This window comes from Mustela nivalis (assembly GCF_964662115.1).
Source record: "Mustela nivalis genome assembly, chromosome: 12".
Classification (NCBI taxonomy): Eukaryota; Metazoa; Chordata; class Mammalia; order Carnivora; family Mustelidae; genus Mustela; species Mustela nivalis.
Genome location: NC_139031.1, coordinates 23261934 through 23289157, shown reverse-complemented (window position 1 = coordinate 23289157; position 27224 = coordinate 23261934). Strand labels below are relative to the sequence as shown.

General features: G+C 46.6%; 1 protein-coding gene across 4 annotated transcripts; it reads right to left on the bottom strand.

The window, feature by feature from the left end:
- Nucleotides 1–1231: 1231 nt before the first annotated feature.
- Nucleotides 1232–7851, bottom strand: PAX4 (paired box 4). 4 transcript variants are annotated; one of them, XM_082693317.1, is made up of 11 exons: nucleotides 7691–7851; nucleotides 5505–5613; nucleotides 4993–5123; nucleotides 4489–4704; nucleotides 4136–4211; nucleotides 3430–3555; nucleotides 3135–3217; nucleotides 2723–2792; nucleotides 2224–2279; nucleotides 1796–1912; nucleotides 1232–1420 (listed from the first exon to the last, which is right to left on the bottom strand). In XM_082693317.1, the coding sequence occupies exons 2-11, from the start codon at nucleotides 5515–5517 to the stop codon at nucleotides 1322–1324; spliced, it is 987 nt and encodes a 328-aa protein (XP_082549443.1). In that variant the 5' UTR covers nucleotides 5518–5613; nucleotides 7691–7851; the 3' UTR covers nucleotides 1232–1321. The 4 variants fall into 4 exon arrangements, 3 of the variants coding, with proteins under 3 accessions (XP_082549443.1, XP_082549444.1, XP_082549442.1); XR_014301279.1 differs by having other exon boundaries at nucleotides 1286–1420; nucleotides 2153–2279; XM_082693318.1 differs by lacking the exons at nucleotides 1796–1912; nucleotides 2224–2279.
- Nucleotides 7852–27224: the final 19373 nt, after the last annotated feature.

Below are 27224 nucleotides of genomic sequence, written 5' to 3'. Positions count from 1 at the left end.
TAGCCAGGGGACACCTGTGACCATTGGGCATTTGATATGTGACTGGTGTGAATGAGGAGCTGAATTGCTCATTTTACTTAATTTTAGTTACATTTATATAGCCACATGTGACTGGTGGCTGGTTGCTGAAGAGCAAGGCACTAGAGTATTTGATGATGAGATAACTTCTGGGTGAGTACCCCTCCCAGATGGGAGAAACCAGACTTGCCCCCACTCCTCTTACCTGCTTCCCACCATCATCATTCTATCCCCAGCTCTTCAAAAGGGAACAAGCTGGGAGGAATGAGCCCCTCCCCCTTCAAGATATCCCTTTCTTTACCCCCTTTTCCCCCTATTCCTCTTTTTCCCTACGTACCAACCCTTCCCAGGAGGAACCTAGAGGTTTCTCTTCAGGGAAACAAAATTGAGAAGACTTGGAACTTACTACCAAGAAGAAGCAAGCAAACCCGCCCCCCCCCACCCCAAGCATGAATAAAGGGACAAAAAGAGTATGAATAATGGCTTTTCCACTCTGCTGCTTTGCCAAAAATACATACACAATTAAGGAAGTAACGTGTATTTTCTTAGATTAACAAAGTATTGTAAATTTTCTTGGCCATTGTAGCTATGTAAGATAAGTTCCTTATTTGGGGGGAATGCCTTGGGGACTTAGGGTGAAATCCCATGACATCTGCCATCAGTGTATGGGTGTGTGGGTGGGTGTGCCTGTCAGTGTGTGAGCACCCAAACACTAATGTAGGTACGTATTTACAGACCTACATAAGTAGGTATATATACAGACAGATAAATATATAGATTAGACAGACTGGATAGTTCCATAGACATACAGATGCGTTAAAGAGATGAGAGCTAGATACATACATACGTAGTTACATATATAAATAGATCATATAGATAAATAGATTAGATGGATTGGAAGATGGGGGATAGAAAGATAGGAAGATAAAGATGGTAGATAGCTCGATAGACATATAGATAGAGATAGAACAAACTTTATTGTTAAATACAAGGGTGGGTGTATAAATATTCATGGGAAAAACACCAACAGGAACTACTGCTAATTTAAAAAAGTTTTTATTCCTGCCAAGTCGAGGCCATTCAAGGCCAGTGTGAGTAGTGGGTGGGCACGGCTTCTCCAGCTCCTCCAAACAGTTGTGCTGCATCAGGGGTGGGGTGGGGGGTGGGTGCAGTGAGGCAGGGCCACAGGTGAAGAAGAGTCATAGGAAGGTCCTCCCCACCCCATCCCCTTTCCACTCTGGCCCTCCTCCCTCATTTCAGGTCTTACAGGGGTGGGGAGGAGGGCCAGGGTCAGAGCAAGGCCTCAGGGGCACCAAGACTGGCAATGGGGGCAATGGAAGGAAGGACAAGTGTGGCAGAGCAGGACTGAATCCAGGGAGCTCAACTGCAGGAGGCAGGTAGCCTGCGGGGACAAAGAGAGGGTGAGTTTGGTTTGCTGCTGTGATCCCACCCATCAAAGTCACTGGTGGTGTATATATATATATATATATATATATATATATATATATGTATGTATATGTATGGATATATGATGGATGGATATATGATGGATAGATATACTCAAATCCCAATCCCATCCTCTTTTCCTGCTAAGGCTCTCAGTGGTACTATAGACCCGGGGGGTGCTAGTCTCCAACCTTGTAAGCATGCAAGGAATGAAGAAAGCTGTGTCAAGATTCCTTGATGACCCCGACTGAAGATTCCTGCCCTTTTGTGGGTCAAGAAGTAAGCCCTCCCCATACCGTGCAGCAGTGAGGCCTAGATTGTGGATTCTTACCCCAGCAGGGCTTGAGAGAGGCCTGGGGTGGGGTGTCACTGAGGCACCTGTCTGGTGCTGTCCCCCAGCACAGCTGATAGCAGGAGGGACCCAAGGATTCAAGGGCAGGCAGGACCGCTGTGGGCACACTGGAAGGTGACTGCTAGAAAAAGCAGAGACCCCCCCCCCCCCAACGCACACACACACTGTCAGTGATGGCTCCTATTCAGCAGACCTGGGGCTCTAATTCTGCCCCTGGCCTCTGGCTGTGTCCTGTACAACTCCGGAGGGCACCATGCACACAGTAGACTAGGAGGATGGTGCTTTCCAAAGTGTGCAGTGTAGGAACTTAGAACAGTCAGGAATTCTAACTCAGACCTCACTGAGAATGGGAGAAGCAGTGAGCTCTTGTCTTCCCAGGTCACCAATTCCCCTCTCTTCCTGGATACCTGTGCTGAAGTGGCCCCTGGGGAGGTACTTGGTAGACTCAGGTCCTGGGAAGCACCTACAAGGTGAGAGCAGATCCACTCAGAAGGAGGAATGGGTCTAGGGAGTCGGGAGGAGTGGGGAGCAGCAGGGAGATCCTAGGAAAGGCAGCAACTTCTGGCAGGGATGGGAGGAGATGGATGCTACAACCCTAAATGGCCTCCTCCCCAAGGCTGAGCCTTGGGAAAAACTGGGGAAGAAGGATGGTAAGCAGGGGACAGTGCAGACCTGAAGAACAGAGACTCTGAATGCAGAGTATCTAACACAGGGCCTGGCACATGGAAGATGCCGAGTAAATGTGTGGTGCATGGATGGATGGATGGATGGATGGATGGATGGATGGATGAATGGATGGTTGAGTAGATGGATAGGTGAGGGGAAGGATGAATGGATCCAATGCATGCATGGACGCATGGAAGGATGGGCGGGATGGATGGAAGGATAGATATGCAGAGAAATCACCTGGAATCTGCATTTCCCACTTGAGCTTCTCTTGTCGGCGCCATTTGGCTCTTCGGTTGGAAAACCAGACCTGGGGGAAGCGGAAACAGCATAGCTGGCTGTGCTCCTCAATCAGTGGCACCTACTGCTCTTGCCACACTTTAGTGGTCTGGACCCAGAGCGCAGACCTGATGCCCTCCCTTCCTGCTTGGGCCTTTGTTCTCTGTCCCCTGCCTCACCTCAAAGGCTTGGAGTGGGGAAGAGAGTGCAATCAGCAGAAGGAGAACAAGGAGGGTCTTGGGTCTGATTTCTGCTACAAACAAATCTGTTTCCACCTTCTTGCCCCCTTCTCCACCTCGCCGGAACCCAAAGTCTTCTCATCAGAGACTCTCCTCTTGCAGTCTGTGTGCACTGTGTGGCAGAGCTCACTCACCCTCACGGTATCCTCAGGCAGAGAGGTGGCAGCGGCCAGCTTTCCACGGGCCACTGAATCGGGATACTGCCCACGCTGGAACTCTGCCGAGATGGAGGCTTGCATAGTAAGGGCACAGGGAGAGGAGCAGGGCCCGGGCCTCCCCCTCAGGCTCCACTTCCCCCTGCTACAACCCTAAACTCCCTTCCTCCCCAAGCCAGGGCCACCCATAGCCTCGCCCACAGGCCCCAGGGGCATTGCTTCCATGGGTCACACCAAGCACCCTCTAACCCACCATCTGCCCCCACCCTGGTACCTTTCTCCAGCGCCTCGGCTTGGTCTGGGGAGAAGGTAGTCCGATTCCGGTGGCCAGTCCCTGGGTGGGGACCCCGGGGAGCCTCAGAGCCACCATGGGGAGTGTGAGGGGTGGGAGCCAAAACAGCTGTAAAGGGAGACAAAGGCTTGTGGTGGTTTGTGATCGTGATTCTTCTCCTATGATGTGGTTCCCAAGCCCCTAGGGCTATGGACAGGGACCGGCATGAGTAGAAGGGCAGAGCCATGCTGGTGGAATATTTACAGCTCCTTGAAGTTAACTTCAGAGCCACTGAGTGGGGGGCACAACCAGTGCGATGGTCAAGTGCATGCTTAGTGTTTGGGGAAACAGCAGCAAGGTTGGTCCAGGTTCAGAATGTAAAGTGTGCTCTGAGAAGCTGTGCATGAGGCAGAGGGAGGGTGTGGAAGGTCCAGTCCTTCCTCTTCCTCAGCAGATCCTGTGAACCTGAGGGTCAAGGGACCTGGGTTCTGTTCCAGAATCTGCCAACAGCTAGCTGGTAAACTTGGATAAGTCCATTTCCTTCTCTGAGCTTTGATTTTCTTCTGCCCGGAGAGACCAACACTCCCTGCCAGGCCCTCCTTATTGTCTTTCCACGAGGGTGACACAAGAAAGAACAAGAAAGGGCTTTGCAAACCGTAAAATGCTGATGTTTGCTCTGAGCATCCCTGGGGGCATCTCCAAGACCCACCTGGAGATCTGAGCTGTGCCCAGGGCAGTCTCTGGTCCTCCTGGAGTGCCCGCAGGACACGGTTGATGGAGGAGACCTGGGGGAGTTGAGGTGTTGAGTGAGGAAATGGGGTGGGTAGACCCAGGGTTACATCCTGAATCCTTTCTCCAATATCCTTTCTCTCTGTCTGGGCCCCCACATCATTCCCAGGGCAGCCTCTTTTCTTCCCATGCTTTCTTCTCACTTTTCAGAAGAGAGCCCCTCAGCCCTGCCTCCCCAGCCTGGGATGGCCCCACTGCCAAGTAAGAAGGGGTCTTCTCCTCCCCAGATGGCCAGTTTGCCAGCCCCGGTGCCGGGAGGGGGAGAACACTTACACTGGGAATCTTGTCCTGTGAGCAGAGCCCTTCGGCACAGAGCTGGCGTTGGATCTCCCAGGCAAAGAGGGCAGGACACTCACCCTTCAGCTGGGCAATTCGAGCTACCACAGGGGGTGTGGCCAGACGTGGCTTGCTTCCCCCGATCCCCTTGGGCTCCAAGACACCAGTGCGGTAATAACGTGCTAGGATCTTGCTCACACAGCCATTAGATACCTGGGTCAGGTGAGAAGCAGGGACAGATGATGGTGTGATTGGCGGAGGGTGAGAGTCCCTGAGGCAGAAGGAGGCTACAAGGCAAAGCGAGCCTTACTGACCCAGGCCGCAGAGTTGAGCATTCAGCCTTATCCCTGGGAGCCTGAAGATCTCCACCCCGGACCCCGAGGGTCTCCCAGAAGTAGCCCAAGCCCTCAAAACCCTCAGAGTCTACAACAGCCTCAGACTTGCCTTCAGAGAGTGCTGTGTCCCTGCTCCTTGTCCCCAACCCTGGGTAAACCATACTACCTTAAGACTCCGGGAGATGTCACAGGGGCGCATCCCGCTGACCGCCAACTGCACGATCTGCTGCCGGGTGCCCAGGGGCAGGGGTCGGCCATTCACAAAAAGCCCCCCCAGCTGATTCACACTGCTGATCCCTGGGCATAAAAAGAAGAGGTCCACACACCTCCCCTCTCCCCAGCCCACCTGCGGCATGGAGGACCCTGCTGGGGAGGGTTTCTCAGGCCACACAAATCTGGCTTCCCATTTCCCATCACAGAGAAAGTCCCCCCCCCAATCAGGGTCCCCAGCTCCCATTTTCTTTGCAAGGCGGCTCATGGGTGAGTCTTTGCTTCGAGAGCAGTTGTGCTGACCCTTGTGATCTAAGGGAGGCAGGTGGAGCAAGAAGGAATGCCTGAATGAAACTCCCCCAGAACGCTGGCCAAGGGCACGGAAACCCGTGCAGGGAAGCAGGGCCCTGAGATAGCCCCTCCCCCCTTACACCAGCCTGTTCTTCCCACTTCTCCCAGACATCTCACCATCCTGCGGCATGTTCCCGGCCAATGCTCTGCCCAGAAGGGCGGGAACTGGGAAGACTGGGTAGAGGGATTCCTTCTAGGAGCTCCTTCTTTTGTCTTGGGGCTGGATCTGCAATGGCCAAGGTTATTTGGGTGAAGTCTCTTGCTCAAAATGGTCTTGGATGGTAGTGTTTTGTGATAGAGGATCAGGTTTCTAAAATTTGCCAGCAGGTTTGCTGCGAAAATTCAAATTCTCTCTACTTATAACCTGCCGTGATGAACCAACATATCACAGGGCCAGCAGCGTACTGGATCTTAAGGGTTTGGAGGATGGGAAGGCTCTCATTTCTCACACTTTTCATTGTAAGAGGTCAGGGAAGTAGAAAAGAATTATGCCTCCAAATGCTCAGCCTTTCCCTTTTGCAAATGGGCTGCTGTTGTCATTGACCTTTCGAAAGGCTTCCCTGCCCTGGGGGATGCGCTTAGGGCTCTTCTGTTCAGATTCAACAGGGCTAAAACCCAAAATGTAGAATATTCTGCCCATCCAGAAGAGGGCATCCATGACCAAAGATCCCATTTACCCTGGTCTGAGCCTAGAGACCAGGTTCAACACTGCCTCCACTATCATGCATCTCCTAAGCTTAGTTTCTCCAAACCACCAACCAGAAAACTTTCCTCAGAGCACTTCAGGGAGAGTCTTGCTCTTGATTTTAATTTATTTTTTTTTAATACTCTCCAGAAGCTCTAGGGAAACATGGGGGCTCCGCTCCAGCGCCAGCACTGAGGCTCTGGTCTCATCCATTAGAAGTAAGGATGAGCTAGAAGTAAGGATTACTAGAAGTAAGGATGAACAAGCATCAGGTTCAGGCTTCTCTTGGAAGATAAATCTCTTGGCATCTTCTAACCTGCTGCGGTTGTTGGTTCCTATCAATTCTGGAGAATTCTAGATTCTGCAGTGAAGCAGCTTCACTCTCAGAGACCAACTGTCTGGAATCAGACATGCGCTCATTGGACTACCACTCATGAAAGCATGTTGAAAGAAGAAATTGAGGAACAGGAGAGAGTTGCATGCTGACTGACACAGAACACAAGAGGCAAGAGAGACAAGAAGAGACACAGAAACAAGAGAGTCTCTGAACAGTCAAAGATGCAGCTCCTGGGCCATCATGATTTTCTTGCTTTCACCAACAAGTAAAGGAAGTAGAAACCACCTCCTTTCTTGCCTGGTACCCTGGCAGGGCTGGAGGTCACCCCAGAAAACAGCTCATGCATAGAACTTTCCTGCAGGAATTATGCCATCTTGGCTCAGCTCACTAATCGGCAATTATTTGCTGAATAAAGTATTAATCATCAGCATATGGCCAGTTGTTCAGTATGAAGGGAGTGAAAAGAAAAGGAACAAGGTTTTTTGCCCTCCAGAAGATTACAGTGCAGCTGGGAAGCAGACACAAGCACTGGAGAAACAAGGAACTTCCCAGAGTATGGAATCCAGAGCTACTTTTAACTGAGTGGCTAAATTGACTTTTACTCATTCCTGTCCGGGGAGGTAGAGACATATTCCCTTTCAAGCTCTCATCAATCCAGAGAGCCAGGAAAGCAGGCAGAAATCTTTCCAACAAGAAAGGTGAGACACAGATTGGGGTTCCTAAAAATCAGGGGCCACCCAGGAAGTAAAACTCAAGTAGGGTTAGAAGTCAGTCCCTCACCAGAAGCGAAAACTTCAGCTCCCCCATCCTGAGGCTCTTTGTCTTCCCCCATCCCTGCCTCGTGTTTGTGTAATTGCCACCGAAGCCATGGAGAAAGGAGAGCCAAGCTGGGAATAGATAGGGCTCTGCCAGAGTAGGGGGATGGGAGCTCAGGATATCAGCCAAACCCTTGCTATGACAGAGTGTCCCCTCTAAGGGACCAGAACTCAGAGGAGAAGTGGAGACTCAGATTCAACATCCAAACCCAAATCATCTCCAAATGTAAAACCCACAAACAGAAACCCCATTCCCAGCAGCCACCCCACTGCTTCCCAATGTCCATAATAGCTTGTCTAATAAAAGGGCTGGTGCTCACAAGATGGCAAAGCAAGGTAGGGAGTTGGAGGGGCAGGAGGGGTGCTAGGCTGCCAAGACAGAGGAGGAGGGAAGTTGGCTTGGCCACACAAAGACATGGAGACAGCATGGGAGGCAGAGCAGACAATGAGGCTGCAGGTGAGCTACCTGTGTGGAGGCAATGCAGTGGGTGCTTCAGGGGGAGGGTCTCAGCCTCCTATGCTGGGCTTCCGAGACCTCTGCAGGCTCCAGGGGTGATGGTGGTCTGGTCCTAGGAACAGTCTCCACTCTGCTCCAGCTCCAGTCCTGCCAGGGGGTCCAGAGCTCCAGAGAGACCGTGCTCAGGAGCAGAGGGCAGCCTTCTGGGAGCAGCCAGTGATGTCACAGGCCATGAGCAGAGGAGAGAGGAGGAGGGAGGTGTGTATGGGGCTGACTGACACTGGCCCTGAGGCAGAGCAAGGCACAGTCAATGACCCATTCTGTCCTTCCATGGAAAGTCCTTGGAGCCCACCTGGTGTCCACCTGCCACCTTAAAAGCAGGTACAGAGCCATGTCTCATGCAGGCCCCCTGGGCCCCAAGCACACCCACTCAGGGGGCCAGGATCCCTGGAGGGAATGGGGTAATATGCAAGATGGGGGAATTTCAGGCTGTATCCTCAAGGCTTTGAATGCACAGGAGCCCAAGGGTGACTTCCAGAACCTCACAGAACTGCCCAGCCAGAATGCACATGCGAGGGTTTGGGGGTCCACTCCTGGGTTTTGTGTGTTTTATTGTAAAAAATAAGTGGATATAGATTCATCCCTAATACCGGCCAAGCTGCCTCCTAAATCTCTGAGAGAATGATGGTCCATGCGGAAAAGCGTGTGTCCCAAAGCACCAGCTCTCTCCACAGAGCGCCTTCACCAATTCTCTAACTGGCTCCTTGACTGAGGTGACACACCTAGGATAGATTTTCGCCTAGAATTAGGGGCACCCTGGATTGAAGAGCTGTGGCAACAGTGATGGTGGTAACGAGCCTCCAAGGGTAGTGAAGTGACAGGGTGTTTAAGAGGAGGCGTGAAGCTTGGGGGTCATTCTTCCATCTCTAGACGTTATCAGGCTCCATTCTACTAGGGAATTGGTGCTTTTGAACTCTCTGTTACGAACGATGCTCCGGCACCCATTGAGGACACCGCAGGTTATCGGGATGGTTGTTGGGGTGGGGGAAACCCGTAGCTGGCTAGGTGGTTCTTGGGGAGCAGGGTGCTGAAGGAGAAACATGGCCCTAGCAACGGAAGTTTTGTTACTACGATGGTCTTGGGCAGATCCTTCATGAAGAACCCAACATGGAAAGACCTTTGGGTCCATTCCATACCTTGGATTCTGTGAAACCCTCTCAGAAGTCAGGCTGAAAGTAAGCAGGGTGTAGGGCAATAAGACTTGACCCAGAGGGTGGAAGAATAGATTTCACTGGTAAATGCTTTGGTTTGTGGGGATTGGGGATGGGTGTTATACATTCAGCCTGATCCTAGGGTTGAGAACTCTTGTTCTTCAAGCAGGGCCAACTGTATCACGGAAATGGGTGTTCTATCTTACCCCCACAAATAGTCTCCTTCTCTTCTAGCCTCTTCCAGCTTCCTCAGGCTGGGCTAGAGCCCCGGGCCTTGAGGGGAGACCATAGCAGGTGGCTTCAGCACGGTGGGGAGGACAGCACATCCACTAGTACCTACAGAGCCCATTCAATCCCTGGGCATCTGGGACTGCCTCCCATTCTACTCAGCCATGTCTGGGTGACAGAGGGTCCCACAGAAGTCCTAAGGCAGCCCTGCTCTTAGTCCCCCTTTCCTGCCTCCACCCTTCCCCCCACATCTGCCCCTGCGTCTGGGGGCACAAGGCTCCATGTCCTAACTTGCTATTCCCACAGACAGCTGCACGAGGGGTGGAGAGAAGGGTGTCAGGGGGAGAAGGGACAAGCCCTGGCAGATGGCGGTGGCAGCGATTTCCCCCATAAACTACTGTCTCCCCCCCGCCTTTACAACGTGCTCTTGGGTCTAAACAAATAGAGGCTTTCGACCCAGAGTTGATGGGGGGAGGGAAAAGAGAGTTAGGGCCCCGGCAGGGGGGCCTAGCTAGCCCAAAGGCTCAGCCACTCAGCCCTCGGCCCAGCGCACCAGACTGTTTGAGGAGCAAATATCTGCCCGCACTGTCTGACTCTCTCAGCCTCCCCCACCAGGTTTGGGGCTAATTGTCCCTCATTAGCTGGGCCCAGGCTGCCACCAGCCCCCGCCATCTGCTCGAAATTATACATTAACTCAGAGGTCTTGCCACCCGCCAGCCAAGCTGCGCGCCCCTCTCCAGGCCGCCCGTGGCCATCCCATTCTGTCCCTCACCCTGATGTGGAACCCTAACTCCTGGCTTCTTCTGCCCTCAGGAACTCCTAGTATAAGGTGGGGTGGCTGTGGGAAAAGATCTGTCCTCAGGAGAGGTAGCTGGAATTCCCCTACCCTCCTCAAGGGGTTAGAAGACAAGACAGGCGCTATGCGTAAAGCTGGAGAGGGCAGGGCGCAGAGAGGGCTGGGATGCGGGAGGTGGTGGCGGCAGGCAGCTTTGGTCTCACACCTCACCTGGGATATCTGGCGCTCACTGGGGGAGGTGACACCAGTTCCAAGCGGTTTCCACCCCTCCCTGTGGCATCTGTTAGTAGGCTGTAAGATTCTGTCTCCCACCTTCCCTCTCCAGCAAGCACCATCTCAGCCAGCCCTCTGCTCTCCAGAGCGCACGGGCCACGCGCCTCCTCTCCAAAACCACTTTCTGGCAGCACATGACCCTAAGTCAGTCATAGTCCTTTCCTTGCTACAAAAGTAGGAGGAGTCTTCAATTTCCCTGCATATTCCTAAACTTGGCCTTGAGCTTGCAGCCCCCCCCCCAAGCTTTACGTAGTCATCCTGCTCTCTTCACCCAGACCCAGCTCTAACAAGTGCAAATCTCTGCAATTTTCGCTCAATTTCTAGAATGCTGGCTATCCGGCTCCCTCCCTCTGAATGAGCCAGGGAGGCAGTGAAGAGTGCATCCTCCCAACTGTGGCTTTGAACTGGGGCATAGAAAATGCCTCCTTTCCCCCTCGTTTTTATTAAGAGCTGCTAGCCTCTGAGTTCAACCCTTCTCCATGTTTCTCTTAGGACTGGGCTTTGCAGGTTAGGGTGGTGAGTCTGTACTTCCCTAAAGAGAGCTGGGGAGTTCAGGGGTTCAAACTGAGCCCCCAGGAAGGCCAGGCAAGGAAACCCATGGGGGTATGAAGGGCAAGGTAGGAAGAGCCCAGCCCAGAGCCCCCAGGACCAGCACTGGGCACCTCAGAGTAGAGCAGACTGGGGCAGACAGATGACGCTCACTGGCCACCTGTGAAGAGTATGTCCTTGGGTCCCCGTGAGCGCCAGCCCCTGCCAGCACAGGAAAGTTGCTGCCTCCTGGCTGGGGTTTTCACACCCACCCAGTAACCTGAAATTCAATCCGTTCCCTGGAGACTGCCAGCTCCGTGCTCCCCAACACTTCCCTCTCCCTCCCCTCCCCCACCTTGCCTGGGGGAGAGGATCTAGGAAGGCGGAGAGCAGTCCCCTTTTTATTTTTTTTTAAGATTTTATTTATTTATTTGACAGACAGAAATCACAAGTAGGCAGAGAGGCAGGCAGAGACAGAGAGGAGAAAGCAGGCTCCCCGCAGAGCAGAGAGTCCATGCTGCTCTATCCCAGGACCCTGGGATCATGACCTGAGCCAAAGGCAGAGGCCTTAACCCACTGAGCCACCCAGGCGCCCCAGCAGTCCGCTTTTTAAATACACTTGAATAAACTTTATTTTTTAGGACAGTCTTAGATTTACAGAGAACTTTCAAAAATAATACAGAGAGTTCTCACACACCCTATTATTATGAACATCTCATAACAGTATCGTATACTGTAATTGTTGTAATAGACCAATACTGATACATTATTATTAGCTAAAATCCATTCTTTATTCAGATTTCCTCAGGTTTTCCTTATATCTTCTTTCTGTACCAGGACTCCATCCAGGACACTACTCTGCTTTGGTCACCATGTCTCCTTAGTCTCGTCTTGGCTGGGACGTTTTTTCATACTCTCTTGTTTTCGATAACTTTGAAAATGTTGAGAAATCAGGTCTTGTAGAGAACATACTTCAATTAGGATTCGTCTGATGTTTCTCTCATGATTATACTGGGCTTGTGAGTTTCGAGGGAGAAGACCAAACAAGGCAAGTGCAATTCCCATCTCACTATGTTAAGGGTTAACTCTGTTGATATTGACCTTGATTGCCTGACTGAGGTCATGTCCGTCAGGTGTCTCCACTGAAGCTACTGCTTCCTGAAGACCTTGCTCCCCATCACTGCTTTTCCGAAGGAAGTCCTTGCGCACAGCTCCCGCTGAAGGAGTGGGAACTTAAGCTTTCAGCTCGAGGGCGGACTATCTATGTAAGTCATTTGGATTTCTTCTGCCCAAATTTCTCTCTTTTCTCTCATTTATTTATTCAATAATTTCTTTATAGCAATATGGATTTGTGAATAATTACTTTATTCTTGGTTTTTTTTTTTAAGATTTTATTTATTTATTTGATAAAAAACAGAGTGAGAGAGGGAACACAAGCAGGGGGAGTGGGAGAGGGAGAAGCAGGCTTTCCGCAGGACAGGGAGCCCATTGCAATGTGGGGCTTGATGCTAGGACCCTGGGATCATGACCTGAGCCGAAGGCAGACCCTTAACAACTGAGCCACCCAGGTGCCCCTATTCTTGGGATTATAATCCAGTATACTACTTTATACTTAAATTGTTCCAACTTTGGCCATTGGGAGCCCTTTCAGTTTGACTCCTGTGTCCCTTTGGTACAGCCCCATTATTGTGGAGTTTGGGTTTTATTCTGTGTGTGTGTGTGCGTGTCTGTGTGTGTGTTTCCTTATTTTTTGACACTGCAAGATGATCCAGGCTTATCTTGTGTATTTCCTGCCCTGGGTCTAGAATCAGCATTTCTCCAAGAAGCCTGGTAACTTTTGCTGGAGAATGGTACAAGAATCAAGGATTTGGATACTAATATGTTTGTTTCTACTGGGCTGTCTGTGCCTGTAGGTTCTCTCAGCTGACAGAGCAGAGAAATAGACGTGTGTGAACTAACCCGTGTCTATAGACATATCTATAAACAGTTCTGTATGTAACCATTTGAATCTATATTAAACTAAACATGAGTTTATGTTTAACTAAACATGATATCTCCAATTCTAATCTATTATTATGTGAATCCTCCTTGTTTCTGCGAACTCTGTAATATTCATGTAGCCTTACAGATTCCACTCATTTCCAAAGTTATTTAAATCAGCACCTCCCCCCCATTCCCTTCACTGTATGTACATTCGTACAATGTACATTTGTAATACAATCAGGGTAATTTTGTCACATTCTGCATTTCATCTTAAGAATCCCTGCTCTCTGCATCAGTTTTTTAAAATTTGCATACAGTAAGGTTCAGTCTTGGTGTTATAAAGTGCTATAGCATTTGATAAATCCATAATGTTATCTACCCACAAATACTGTTATTATGCAGAATAGTTTCACCACCCTAAGAAATCCCCGGTGCTCCCCTATTCAACCTTCCTTCCTGTCCCCAAGCCCCTGGCAATCACTGACATTTTTACTATCACTGTAGTTTTGCCTTTTCTAGAATGCCACACAAAGGAGACATGCACTATGTGGCCTTTTCAGACTGGCTTCTTTCTCTTACTAATATGCATTTAAGTCTCCCCTATGTCTTTTCACCGCTTGCTAGCTTCTTTCTTTTTAGTGCTGAATAATATTCCATTGTCTGGATGTACCACAGTTTCTTCATCTGTTTACTTACTGAAGGACAGCTTGGTTGCTTCCAAGTTTTGGCAATTATAACTGAAGCTGTTACAAACATCCATGTTCAAGTTTTTGTGTGGACAGAAGTATTCAGCTCCTTTGGGTAAACAACAAGGAGGACAGTTGCTGGATCATATAGTAACAGTAGTTTTGTGAGAAACTGCCAAACTGTCTTCAAAAGTGGCTGTACGATTTTGCGTTCCCACCAACAATGTGTGAGTATTTGTTGCTCAATATCCTTGCCAGCATTTGGTGGCGTCAGCATTCCAGATGTTGGTAATCCTGTGTTTAGTGGTTATCTCATTGTTGTTTTAATTTGCATTTTCCTGATGACATATGATGTGGATTATCTTGTCATGTGCTTATTTGCCGCCTGTGTATCTTTTTTTGGTGACATGTCTTTTAAGTCTTTGGCCCATTGTTTAATCAGATTTTTGTTCTCTTATTGTTGAGTCTTAAGAGTTCTTTGTATATGTTGGATAATAGTCCTTTGTCGGATGTATGTTTTAAATATTTTCTCACAGTTGTGGCTTATCTCCTGAATTGTTTTCCTGACACCATCTTTCAAAGAGCAGAAGTTTTTAATTGTAATGAAATCCAGTTTATTAAATCTTTCATGGATCACATCTTAGGTGTTGTATCTAAGAAGACATCGCCATACTCACAGACTTCATTTTTTAGAGCAGTCTTAAGTTGACAGCACAATCTTGAGAAAGGTACAGGGATTTCCCACGGACCTCTTGCCCTCCAACATATATAGTCTCCCTCATTCAATATCCCCCATTTGCTACAACTAATGAAATTCAGCTATTGGTTTTGTAGATATTCTTTTTTTTTTAAAGATTTTATTTATTTATTTGACAGAGAGATTACAAGTAGGCAGAGAGGCAGGCAGAGAGAGGAGGAAGCAGGCTCTCCACCGAGCAGAGAGCCCGATGTGGGGCTCGATCCCAGGACCCTGGGATCATGACCTGAGCCGAAGGCAGAGGCTTTAACCCACTGAGCCACCCAGGCGCCCCAGTTTTGTAGATATTCTTTATCAAGTTGAAGAAGTTCCCCTGTATTCCTAGTATACTGAGAGTTTTTATTTGAATGGGTATTGGATTTTGTTAAATGCTTTTTCTACATCAGTTGATAGGACTTTTTTGTTTTTCAGCCTATTGATGTGGTGGATTATATTGATTGATCTTTAAATATTGAACCAGTTTTGCATGCTGGAATAAATCCACTTGGCCATGGTGTGTAATTCTTCTTTTTTTTTAAGATTTTATTGACTCATTAGAGAGAGAGAGAGGGCGAGCACGAGCAAGGGAGGGGCAGAGGAAGAGGGAGAAGCAGACTCTCCACTGAGCAGGGAGCCTGGCACAGGTTGATGCCAGGACTCCCCCCTGCCCCCCCATCAAGACCCAAGCAGAAGGCAGATACTCAACCAACTGAGCCACCCAGGTGCCCCTATAATTCTTTTAATATATTGTTGGATTCAATTTGCTAATATTTTTTGAGGATTTTTTCCATCTGCGTTAATAAAAGACATATTGGTCTTTGGTTTTCCTTTCTCATAGGTTCCTTATACCCTTTGGCATTTGGGTAATTGATGTTGGTCTCATACTATGAGTTAGGAAGGGTTCCCTCTCATAACCAGCTCTGAGAGTGAGGGCAGGCAGTATCCAGCAGATGTAACTCATACTGAGAGACACACAAAGCTCACCTCCTGTAAGTGTATCCAGAACACTATGACACAATATTTAGGAGGAGGACTTTAGGGGTGCCTGAGTGACTCAGTGGGTTAAAGCCTCTTCCTTTGGCTCATGTCATCATCTCAGGGTCCTGGGATCGAGTCCTGCATTGGCTCTCTGCTCAGGGGGGAGCCTGCTCCCCCCCCTCTTTCTGCCTGCCTCTCTGCCTACTTGTAATCTCTGTCAAATAAATAAATAAAATCTTTAAAAAAAAAAAAAAAGAAAGAAAGAGCAGGACTTTAAACCCACCAAACCTCAATTTCTATTCCGTCTCTGCCATGCTATCTACATGATCTTGGGCCAGTTAACTGTTAATTTAGCAAATAATTATTGAACACCTACTGTATGCCCAGCACTGGGATAGCAGCAATGAGTAGTCAGAGAAAGACCAATTCCATATGAGTTCACTATATGCGGAATTTAGGAAACAACAAATGAGGAAAGGAGGGAAAAAAAAAGTAAGAGAGAGAGAAAGGGGGAGAGAAGTCAAGAAATAGACTCTTAACTACAGAGAACTGATGGTTATGGGGGGAAAGGAGCAGGTGGATTGGGAGAAATAGGTGATAGGGACTAAGGAGGGCACTTGTGATCTTGTGAGGAGCACCAGGTGATGTATGGAATTGTTGAATCACTATATTCTACACCTGAAATTAATAGAACACTGCATGTCAATGACTTTAAATTAAATTAAGTTAAATTAAATTAAATTAGAAATATCCTAGCCCTTTTGGAGCTTTCTTTTTTGGGGCTTATATCTGAAAACTTTTTTTTTAAGATTTTATTTTTTTATTTGACAGACAGAGATCACAAGTAGGCAGAGAAGCAGGCAGAGAGAGAGGAGGAAGCAGGCTCCCTGCTGAGCAGAGAGCCCAATGCGGGGCTCGATCCGAGGACCCTGGGATCATGACCTGAGCCAAAGGCAGAGGCTTTAACCCACTGAGCCACCCAGGCGCCCCTGAAAACTTTTTTTTTTTTAATATTTTATTTATTTATTTGTCAGAAAGAGCACAAGCAGGGGAGTGGCAAGCAGAGTGAGAAGCAAGCTCCCCACTGAGCAAGGAGTCCCATGTGGGACTCGATGCCAGGATCCTGGGATCATGACTAAGTCAAAGGCAGACACTGAACCAACTGAGCCATCCAGGCATTCCATATCTTAAAACATTTTTGTGCTTCAGTTTTCCATATCTATAAAATGGGATTATAGTAGTATCTACCTCATAGGACTGTTGTATTACATAAGTTAATATATGTAAAGAACATTCTGTACAGCGATTATATTAGTATTGTTACTACTGCTCTTACTACTACTGTTCTGTGCCAGTAGGTAATCCCATTATCTACTAACAGAGTTCAGTAGTTCTAGTCTAGATTTCCAGCCCCACCCTTGTTGTCCCTACTTGGCACTCTTGTCATTTCTGCTTCTATGCTTCTTCAGTTGACCCTCCTGATCTCTAGGTTCAATAAACCTATTATATGAAATCCCTTTCCTGACGTAGAGTTACCTTACCTGGGAGAGAGGTGGGTGGCTATCTTTCTCCTGTCTTTGAAATATCGTAAAAGTTTTTCATTTTTGAAAGAGAGGGGATGAAGAACAAAAGTCATCTATGATCCAAGGTCTTTGCCTGTATGCTTTCCAAAGGTTGTGGGGGGTTGGCCAGGCCTAGGACAGAGTGAGAGAGGACTGTGTTAATTTAAGCTAGCCATCACTAAAACTAGACCTGTAGCAGGTCCTACAGAAGAAAGCTCAGTGTTCCAGCTTGGGTAACTTTCCATTGTTTAGGAAGACCCAAAGGCAATTAGGAAGAAAACTCCACCCGCTCCACACACCCCCCAAAGATAAAGATCTTACTTCTGTCTCAGAAATCCAGAGCTCTAACTTTTATTGTGCCTCCAAAGTTCTCTGAAGCAATACCCGCTCAGCCCAGCAGAAGTCACTACCCTACCCAGAGATCAAGCTATGTAAAGACAGGTAGACACAAAGAAAGTCTCATTACTGTCTCTGGCTTGGCACCATCCAACACAATAACTTGATTCTGAGCGACGCATGGTCCAGGTTTCAGCCCTAGTCCCAGCTGGCCGCCCTTTACCGCCATCCTCAGCTTGCCTGATTCCGCCTTCCTGGCTGGTCCTCAGGTCCACTCTTGGTCCCACAACAAACTGCTCTTACTCTCAAGTCTCCACTACCTGGAATCAATGATTTTAGCCTTCCCTACGCTGCTCCACATACAGCCCCCCTTTTTTTCCCTGGAAGACACACAACACTCATGCTCAGGGAAAGCCTCTGTTGACCCTCTAACTCTCTTTGCCCAGAATTTAGACTGCTGACGGCAGCCCTAACTCACTCCACCCACCATGGCGGTTTTTCTTCAGCTTCCTGGTCCCTTGAGTTTTTTCTCTTAGTTTTCTTTACATTTTTTGAAAATTTAATGTATAATAATTGTTCCGACCGAACGGTGGTTGGAGAGAAGGCTGACTCGCTGTTGGACCCCACGGATGAAGTTCCCGGCGGAGCGCTGGGTCTGCACGCGGGCTCCCCCTACAGCCTGCCTAGTGCCCTGCACTTGGTGGGGACACAGCATGACAGTTAACCTTGGGTGACCCAGGCTGTCCTCCTCACAGTTGCCCTGAAAGCCCGAGCGGCCTGACTGGCAGGCGGGTCAGCCCCAGGTCAGAAGCAGCAAAGGAGACACCGACTTGGGCAAGACCTGGCATCTGCGAGCGTTCTGAGGCGCCAGGTCTCTTTTCAATGCCACATCCTCCCCAACCTGCTCCTGCATCACCATCTTTCTGCCTCCAGGGACGGAATTGAAAAGACAGGTTCTGTCAACTCCCTTCTCCTCTCCACTCCCCTTGCCTTCCATGCTATTTGTTATGCTCCACAAATAAGTGAAACCATATGATAATTGACTCTCTCTGCTTGACTTATTTCACTCAGCATAATCTCTTCCAGTCCCGCCCATGTTGCTACAAAAGTTGGGTATTCATCCTTTCTGATGGAGGCACAATACTCCATAGTGTATATGGACCGCATCTTCCTTATCCGTTGAAGGGTATCTTGGTTCTTTCCACAGTTTGGTGACCGTGGCCATTGCTGCTATAGGGTTTTGAAGGGGGGGAACCAGGTGGTGGATATTAGAGAGGGCACGAATTGCATGGAGCGCTGGGTGTGGTGCAAAAACAATGAATACTGTTACGCTGAGAAGAAATTTAAAAAAAAAAGAAAGTAAAAAAAAAAAAAAAGGTTCTGGAATCCAACAGAGTAAAATCTTTTAGGTATTGTTACCACTGTTGGAGGAAGCTTGGATTTGAGAATAGAATTCTCCTTTTTTTTTTTTAAGGAGAAAACAGGGAATTTATTTTAAAACAAACAGTAAAAATATCAAATTATTTAACATAATTGCTCAAAGGCACTAACTCAGAAAAAATTGTAATTATGTAGAATCTGTAGTTAAAAATGCTGATTTTACCTCTCGTCCTTTTTTTCCCTGTTGCATGAAAATATGCATAACATAAAGCTTACCATTTTAACCATTTTTAAGTGTACAATTCAGTGGCATTAAGCCATAACATTCACAGTGTTGTACCACTACAATCATTCCCCATCCAGAACTTTTCATCATCCTAAATTCTGTACCCATTAAACTGTAACTCTGCATTCCTCCCTCTCCCAACCCTTGGACCTCTACACTACTTTCTTTCCATGAATTTGCTATTCTAGGTACCATATATAAGTGGGATCATGCAGTATTTGTCCTTCTGTGTCTGGCTCACTTCATTTACCATGCTGTTTTTGAGAAGGGGATTCTTGTGCATTCTTCTACTTGCCCTCATCTTCATCACCCTGGTCTCAAAAAATTGAAGCTGATTTTGGAGCTATTGGTAGAGCCATGGGGAAGAAGAAAGGTATCTGTCTATGAAGATGATGGGTAGAAGCAAAACAAGTCTGTAAAGAGTAAACTCCCTTAGGGTTCTGAGTTCACACATCTTGAGTACTGGGAGAACCCCTGTCGAGAGAGAAGACAAGGCAAGAGAATGACATTCCAAAGAGATACCAAGTCAGTCCACAGAGATATCAAGCAATTCAAATAAGAAGATGGCAGCTTATCTCCCTCAGATGCTGGGGGTTCTCTGCACTAGAGGGTGAGTCCCCTGAGCTCTAGTCTCCGTAGGCAGCTGACAAAGATGTAGAGAGAGAATAGAGGAATGAAAATGCTCAAGTGAGTCTTGCCTCCTAGCTTTCAAATCGTTCCTTTCCCAATTCATTCCCACCTTTTAAAAATTCATGGAGTAGCAGATGAAAGGGAACAGTTTGGAGTAGGAAGAAGTAGTATGTGGGAGGGGAATGAAAAAGAGGAGACGTGAGAAAATCTATGCTCTTGACTCCCTGGCATCTTCTGTCCTGACCCATCAAGATATGGTGGGAGGACACCATTGGCAAGCGTGTGGAGGGCTAGAAAAATTGATATTTAGTCCAAACTCTCCCACTTATTTGCCACTTACTTGTCAGTTTTCTATGAATAAACTAACTGTAGATCATTTTGTCTTGTTATAAGGAGGCTTGTTGTTCTGGAGCCTGGAGGTCTGATATCGAGGTAAGAGCAGGGCCATACTCCCTCTGAGGCTCTGGGGAAGGATCGGTGTCAAGTCTTTAGTTTAGCTTCTGGTTGTTCATTGGCTCATGGCTGCATGACTCCAGTGTTCCCATGGTGTCCTTCCTGTGTATCTGTCCTTTCACAGGCATTCTTCTATTAGGACACCTGTCATATTGGAATAGGGGATCACCATACTCCCGGATAACTCAACTTTAACTGAATTAATTACATCTGCGATGACCCAATCTCCACAAACAGTCACATCATATGGTACTGGGGTTGAAGACTCCATCACATGAATTTTGGGGGGACAAAGTTCAACCCATAGCAAGACTGAGTCCATTGTTTTAACCAGGACCTCTTCTACTATAACCTCTTAGCACTGGAGCTGGAGAGAGATAACCAGGCCCTTCCTGGCCACATCCCAAGAAGAGAGCATCTTCCACTCTATACTTCCTGTCTGGTCCCCAAGATGACTTCTACCCTGCTTATTGGGCTGGGACTCTAGAGCAGCAAGGCAGTAATTGGCCGTCACAAACATGCCATTTCTCCTTTCACCCTCACTTGCAAGTACTTCTTGGTAGACCACTCCATGGGGCCAGCACCACTTCATCCTGCTCATCATGTTCTTACAAGTGCTTTTAGAACTCATTTTAGGTTCATCCTGTCTCTCCCTGGAATTTCTAGGCCCCAGTAAGGAGGAGATCAGGAGCTGTCCAGGATCCATCTGATAAACAGCCTTCAACTTAACTGATTGCCTCCTGCAAACACCTTGACTATCCTATGACATCCAGAATACATCAGTTGGGATAGAGAAAGAGGTCATAGGCCAATCACTGGGCTGCCAATAAGGCTTTGCTGGGCAGCCAGAGGGCAGCGTTTGATCACCAAGTATCTGGAAGGAAAGAATCCCCAAGAGGGGGCAAAAGCCCTGGAAATGGAGATGGGACTGGAACCAGCAAGGACCATTGAAGTGAGTCTCCTCCTTAAAAATCATTCCCAGGAGGCACCTGGGTGGCTAAGTGGGTTAAGCCCTTGCCTTCGGCTCAGGTTATGATCCCAGGGTCCTGGGATCAAGCTCCACATCTGGGCTCTCTACTCAGCGGGGAGCCTGCTCCCCCCCCCCACTCTCTCTGTCTGCCTCTCTGCCTACTTGTTATCTCTCTCTGTCAAATAAATAATAAATAAGATAAAATAAAATCATTCTGAGGACTTCAAAACCTTCTCAGATATGGTCAGCTCTGTCTGAACCCAAGAGTTTACAAGAGAGACTCCCTCTAAGCTCTACTTTGTAGGAATAGAAAATCTCTTGGCAGAGAAAGGACAATCAAGTTAGATAAAAGGGGAAAAAAATTTCCCAAGGAGCTAGATAACAGTTTCTGTAGGAGGAAAGCAGAGAATTGCCACAGTGGCTTGTAACAGTGACTCATCTTTCCAGATTTTTTGTTTCTAGGACCGAAATAAAAAGGATCATTTGGTGGAGAAAATAAAAGACGGGTGAGCAAGCGGACGGGTGAGCAAGAGGCCTAGAGAAATAAAAAAAGAATGGGCAGATAAGGTGAATGTTATTAAATGGAACAAGTTTTTGACAATGACTTCAACCTTTGGGTGGGGTGGAATGGACTCCAAGAGGCTTCCAAAACAATGATTCATGAATAAAAATTAACTGATAGAGACGCCTGGGTGGCTCAGTCGGCTAAGCGTCTGCCTTTTGCTCGGCTTATGATCCTGGGGTCCTGGGGTTGAGCCCCGTATAAGGTTCCCAGTTCAGCGGAGAGTCTGCTTCTCCCTCTCCCTCTATCCACCCTCTTGCTCATCCTCTCTCTTTCTCTCAAATAAACAAATAAAATCTTAAAAAAAAAAAAAAGGATTAACTAAGAGAAGGATTAAGAGCTTGAGTTTAGGAGTCAAACATACCTGGGTTGAAATCCTGTCTTCCTGAGCCTCAAGTTTATTGTCTATATAATGGAAACATTTCCTTCCTGGGATTCTTAAAGCAATCTCATGAGATTCTATGATAATATATTAAAATATCTAGTACTATGCCTGCTGCATTGTAGAGACTGAATAAAAGGTAGTGTTTATACCTTGCTTACACTCCAATAGAAGGAAACATGAAGCTTCCTTGTTATCAAACATGAGGAACACGCGGATTACCCAGGCACACCTGAGTAAAGGAGTAAATACCGACATAAATGAGTCTTGCAAACATAAAGCAGTAGACAATAAAACCTCTTTTTAAAAAATTTTATTTATTTATTTCATAGACAGAGATCACAAGCAGGCAGAAAAGCAGGCAGAGAGAGAGGGAAGCAGGCTCCCTGCTGAGCAGAGAGCCCAATGTGAGGCTCCATCCCAGGACCCTGAGATCATGACTTGAGCCGAAGGCAGAGGCTTAACCCACTGAGGCACCCAGATGGACCCCCAAAAAACCTTTTGCAACAAAGTCTTTTGCAATTTTTCCCAGGCTGATGGCTTACAGTCACGTGGGACTCACTCCCATTCCTTCTTTCTCACCTAGGGCAATTCTGATCTAGAAGTTGGAAAGTGTAACTATCAATCATGTTGTTACTGAGGAGAAGCAATCTGCTTTCTTCCCAGGGTGCACTCGAGGTTGTGTTGGCCAGCAGACAGGACTGGCCGGACCAAGTCCTACAGAGTAGCCACACTGAGTGATTAGAATTGAACTTCTGGGATCTTCTCTAGCGTCATACAACCAACACTCCCTGTGGGGTGCTGACCCTTAAAAAACACTCTTTCTATGGAGGCTGGGGGCAGGAGGGAGGTGAGGGTCCCTGTGAGCACCCAAGCATTTCCATGTTACCTTGCTGGGGAAAAGTCCATCTGTACCGCCGACCTCCTAACCAACTGCTACCCTTTTCTGTGAGCATTTATTATGCTCCTGCTATGTTTTGACTCCTTTTTCGTCTCTTGCATTTCTTGGCCCTAAAAAAAAGTTTTTACATTTTAGGTTGAAAATCTTAAGGGATTAAAAAAAAATGCTTGGGGGTGGACTTTTTGTATTGGAGGCGTTTAATTCCAACGTGTTTATTTTTAGTTTGGGGAAAGAGATAAAGTCATTTAGGAATGTCAAGGAGTCCTAAGTAAGAGAAAAGATGAATGGGGGGAAGAGAAGAAGAGAAATGAATTATTAGGGGAGACTGGGCAGCAGTTAACACTAGAGTAACTGAACAGATTTTCCCATTGGTCTGTCATGGCTTGGAAGAAGAAATTGGTCTCACATCTTAGAGAAGAGCGGGCTGGAAATCTAACTTCACTGCAATTCCATGGGTAGTAACTCCTGAGAAGAGAAACCTTCCAAGGGAACTCAAACAATAAGATGTAAAGGTCTAAAGTACAGTTAAAATGTAGACACCCTCATGTTTGCCCCTAAATCTGGGAATCCATAGTTCAGAAGAGTTTATCACCTTGTCCTGGCCACAGGGACTAGATGGGAATGGAAAAGTTTGCTTGTTTGGCTTTCATAGTGAGATAGGTGAAGAGCCACAGGCTCAAATAGAACTTGGTTTGGAGGAGAGGTCTGAGATGGGGAGAGTTTTACAGAGTTTGGGTCTCAAATGATTAAGTTGGATCAGGCTGCTTGAAGAATAAAGAGTTTCACTCTTCTAGGGTGATAGGAGTTTTATTTTATCGGTTGGCTTACAATTAAGAATTTCTAAGTTCTGGGAGCAGGAGAATATTTCCAGAATTAGGTCCTTTCTCACCCTCCTACCTCATTTTGGATTAGGATAGCATGTCAATGGCTACAATCCCAAAAGATGAGTTGAGGGAAGACAAATGAAATGATGTCAGATACCTCCTGGGATTGTTACTATTCATATGACTAGTAAAATAATAAAACTCCTACAAGATGATACAGGAGAATATCTTTATGACCAAATGCCAGATATACATATGTAAAAATGCTAACCCATGAGGCATCTGGGTGGCTCAGCTGTTAAGCGTCTGCCTTTGGCTTGGGTCATGATCCCGGGATCCTGGGATCGAGTCCAAGTTGGCCTCCCTGCTCTGTGGGAGGCTTGCTTCTCCCTCTCTCACTCCCCCAGCTTGTGTTCCCTTTCTTGCTGTGTGTCTCTCTCTCTGTCAAATAAATAAATAAAAATCTTTAAAAAAAAATAAAATCACTTCTTAAAAAAAAATAAATAAATCTTTTAAAAAATGAATAAAAATGCCATTCCTCATTTAATATTTCCCTCATTAGAAATTAGGGAAATGCAAATTAAGACCATAATAAGATACTACTGTATGGGAATCTAAGTTGGTACAATGCTCTAGAAAAAGCTTAGCATTATTCACCTAAGTTAAAGATATTCATGGGCTGCCTGGGTGGCTCAGTGGGTTAAGCCTCTGCCTTCAGCTCAGGTCATGATCTCAGGGTCCTGGGATCGAGTCCTGCATTAGGCTCTCTGCTAGGCAGGGAGCCTGCTGCTTCCTCTCTCTCTCTACTTGTGATCTTTCTCTGTCAAATAAATAAAATCTTTTTTAAAAAAAGAAGATATTCACAACATATGACCCCCGATTTTTCCCTAAAGACATTCATGTGCACGAATGTTTATTTATAATATCTGAAAATTGCATACAGCACTGCTCCAGACACTGTTACTGTGTTTTAAACCACTCCAAACACAGAAGCATAAAACTACCATCATTTTGTTATGCTTAAGGATTCTGTGAGTCCGGAGTTCAGAAAGAAAGGGTCTAGAGGTGATAGCTCTACTAATGTGGCTTCTGCTGGGAGGCTTGAAGGCTGTGACTCAGTGGTGAGGGCCTGGACTCATTTAAAGACTTTTTTACTCTTGCATCTGGCTGTTGATGCCAGCTATTGGCAGGAATTCCTCTGGGGCTATTGGCCAAGAACACATGAACCCTCTCTCTGCAGTAGCTTGGACTTTCCCACAGCATGGTGGCTAGGTTCCCAATGCAAGCATCCCAAAAGAACAAGGTAGCAAATATCCAAGGCATATTTTATGAAGTGACTTAAGAAATCATTTTCATTGTAGTCTGTTGGCAGAGGCTGAGCAAAGGCCCACTCAGATTCAAAGGGAGAGACATAGACTCCATGTCTTACTGGGAAGAAGGTCAAGGTCACTTTGTAGGAAGAACACATATGTTGAGAGATATGGCTGTGGCCATCTTTGGAACGTACAACCTGCCACAAACCAAATACCCATCCAAGTAGAATGGATAACTATATTGTGGTATAGTCACTACAATGGAATATTACACAACAATGAAGATGAACACACAACAGCTACATGAAACGACATATATGTGTCTCGCAAACGTGATGTTGAGCAAAAGAAGCCACGGGAAGGAATACTTATTGTTTAACTGCAGTCATAATGTTTTTTTCTGCAGTCATAAATTTTTAAAAACACAAAGAATTATAGCATTTTGAGATACATACTTAGAACAGTAATTAGGAAAGTGGGTTCTGGGGATGCTGCTGTCATTTTCTTGACTTGGGTGGTAGTTATACTGGTGTTCACTTTGTGATAAATCACTAAATTGTACCTTGTTTGGGGTGTCTTCCTGGTGTCTTACAGTTCACAATAAAATAAGAAAATGATTTTTATGATCATATAATGATTCTTTCAAAATAAGAAATTAATCTCTTGGCTCTGAGAACTAGGTTTAGTTGAAAAAGAATTCGCTATGAACTTTAGACAGTAGCTAGCAAACTGACAGATCATTAAGCTCTGTTAAAAATTCTGTTGGGTTGGGGCACCTGGGTAGCTCAGTGGGTTAAGCCTCTGCCTTCAGCTCAGGTCATGATCTCAGGATCCTGGGATCAAGCCCCACATTGGGTGCTCTGCTCGGCGGGGAGTCTGCTTCCCCCTCTCTCTCTGCCTACATGTGATCTCTCTCTCTCTGTCAAATAAATAAATAAATAAATAAATAAATAAATTAATATTTTAAAAATTCTGTTGGGTTATTTTTAATGCTGATATTTCTTCTTACCTTGTTATAATCAATACGCAGAATTCTTTCACATCCTGGTTTTTACATTGCACCATAAAGGCAGTTTACACACATGTCATTTTTAAAAAAGATTTTATTTATTTATTTGACAGAGAGAGATCACAAGTAGGCAGAGAGAGAGAGAGAAGCAGGTTCCCTGCTGAGCAGAGAGCCCAATGCGGGACTCGATCCCAGGACCCCAAGATCATGACCTGAGCCGAAGGCAGCGGCTTAACCCACCTAGCCACCCAGGCACCCCCCCACATGTCATTTTTAATAACTACCGGTATTTCATTGTGTTTACATACCATACATTTCTTGGTTGTTTTCATATCTTTGGGACTGTGAGTGACTTCAAATGTTCAAGATCACCACCACCACCACCACCATCATCATCATTATCATTCTCACTAAACTTACTTTTTTAAAAGATTTTATTTATTTATTTGACAGAGAGAGAGAGAGACAGCAAGAGAGAGAACACAAGTAGGTGGAGTGGGAAAGGGAGAAGCAGGGTCCCAGTGGAGCAGGAGCCTGATGTGGGGCTGGATCCCAGGACCCTCTGATCATGACCTGAGCCGAAGGCAGCTTCTTAACGACTGAGTCACCCAGGCGCCCCTTCACTAAATTCATTAAGAGCTCCCTAGATCCCAGGCACTGTGAGTAGAACTTCTCATTCATTATCTCATCTACTATCAGAACAACCTAATGAGAAGAGTTCTATTTTTATTCCTATCTTACAGATAAGGAAACTGAGACTTGGAGAGATTAAGTAACTTGCAAGTTTTGCAAAGTATACGTTTCACAAACAGCTCATATTCTGACAATCCCAGTACCCTTACTCCCTGCCCCTCTGTCAGAACACTTGCTTTGGACTCCTCCCATCCTGACCTGAGACATTTTTTCCCCTGGGGATTTCCCACAGTGGAATTGCCAAGTGGAAAGTCTTGAGCAATTTTAGAAGGCTCGTATACATCCAGATTATTCTCTATACACTTTGAACCAATTTACAAAGAGATTGCGTAGGATTTAGTGAAGGGTCAGAGTCATGTCAAATTTAGGGAATCCAATTGTACAGCCTCCCCATACATCTTCCCTCAGCAAAATGGTATGTGCTAGTGAATGCCTTAATATTATTTTCACTCGACCCACTTAGAATATTATAGGTCTAATTTCCCTTTCTTAAATGTTTTGTTTGACTCTCAGTACCTGGAAAGAAAGAATTAGTTACATTTGCCCTCTTTTTTTAAGCATATTTTTTTTTCTTTACAGTGATTGCAGTGTCCTATCAAACTCTCACTGAATTACTATCCAATAGTATTCCTTTAGATTATATATGACTGTTTAAAAAGATTTTTATTTATTTTTTTATTTGACAGAGATCACAAGTAGGCAGAAAGGCAGACAGAGAGAGAGGAAGGAAGCAGGCTCCCCGCTGAGCAGAGAGCCTGATGTGGGGCTCGATCCCAGGACCCTGGGATCATGACCTGAACTGAAGGCAGAGGCTTTAACCCAC

What these genes read in the sequence shown, in the direction of transcription:
- PAX4 (XM_082693316.1), bottom strand. An exon ending in ACATCTCCCGGAGTCTTAAG is followed by an intron (nt 4,705 to 4,992) that starts GTAGTATGGTTT and finishes CACCTGACCCAG; the next exon opens with GTATCTAATGGCTGTGTGAG. An exon ending in AGCCGAGGCGCTGGAGAAAG is followed by an intron (nt 3,218 to 3,429) that starts GTACCAGGGTGG and finishes CCATCTCGGCAG; the next exon opens with AGTTCCAGCGTGGGCAGTAT.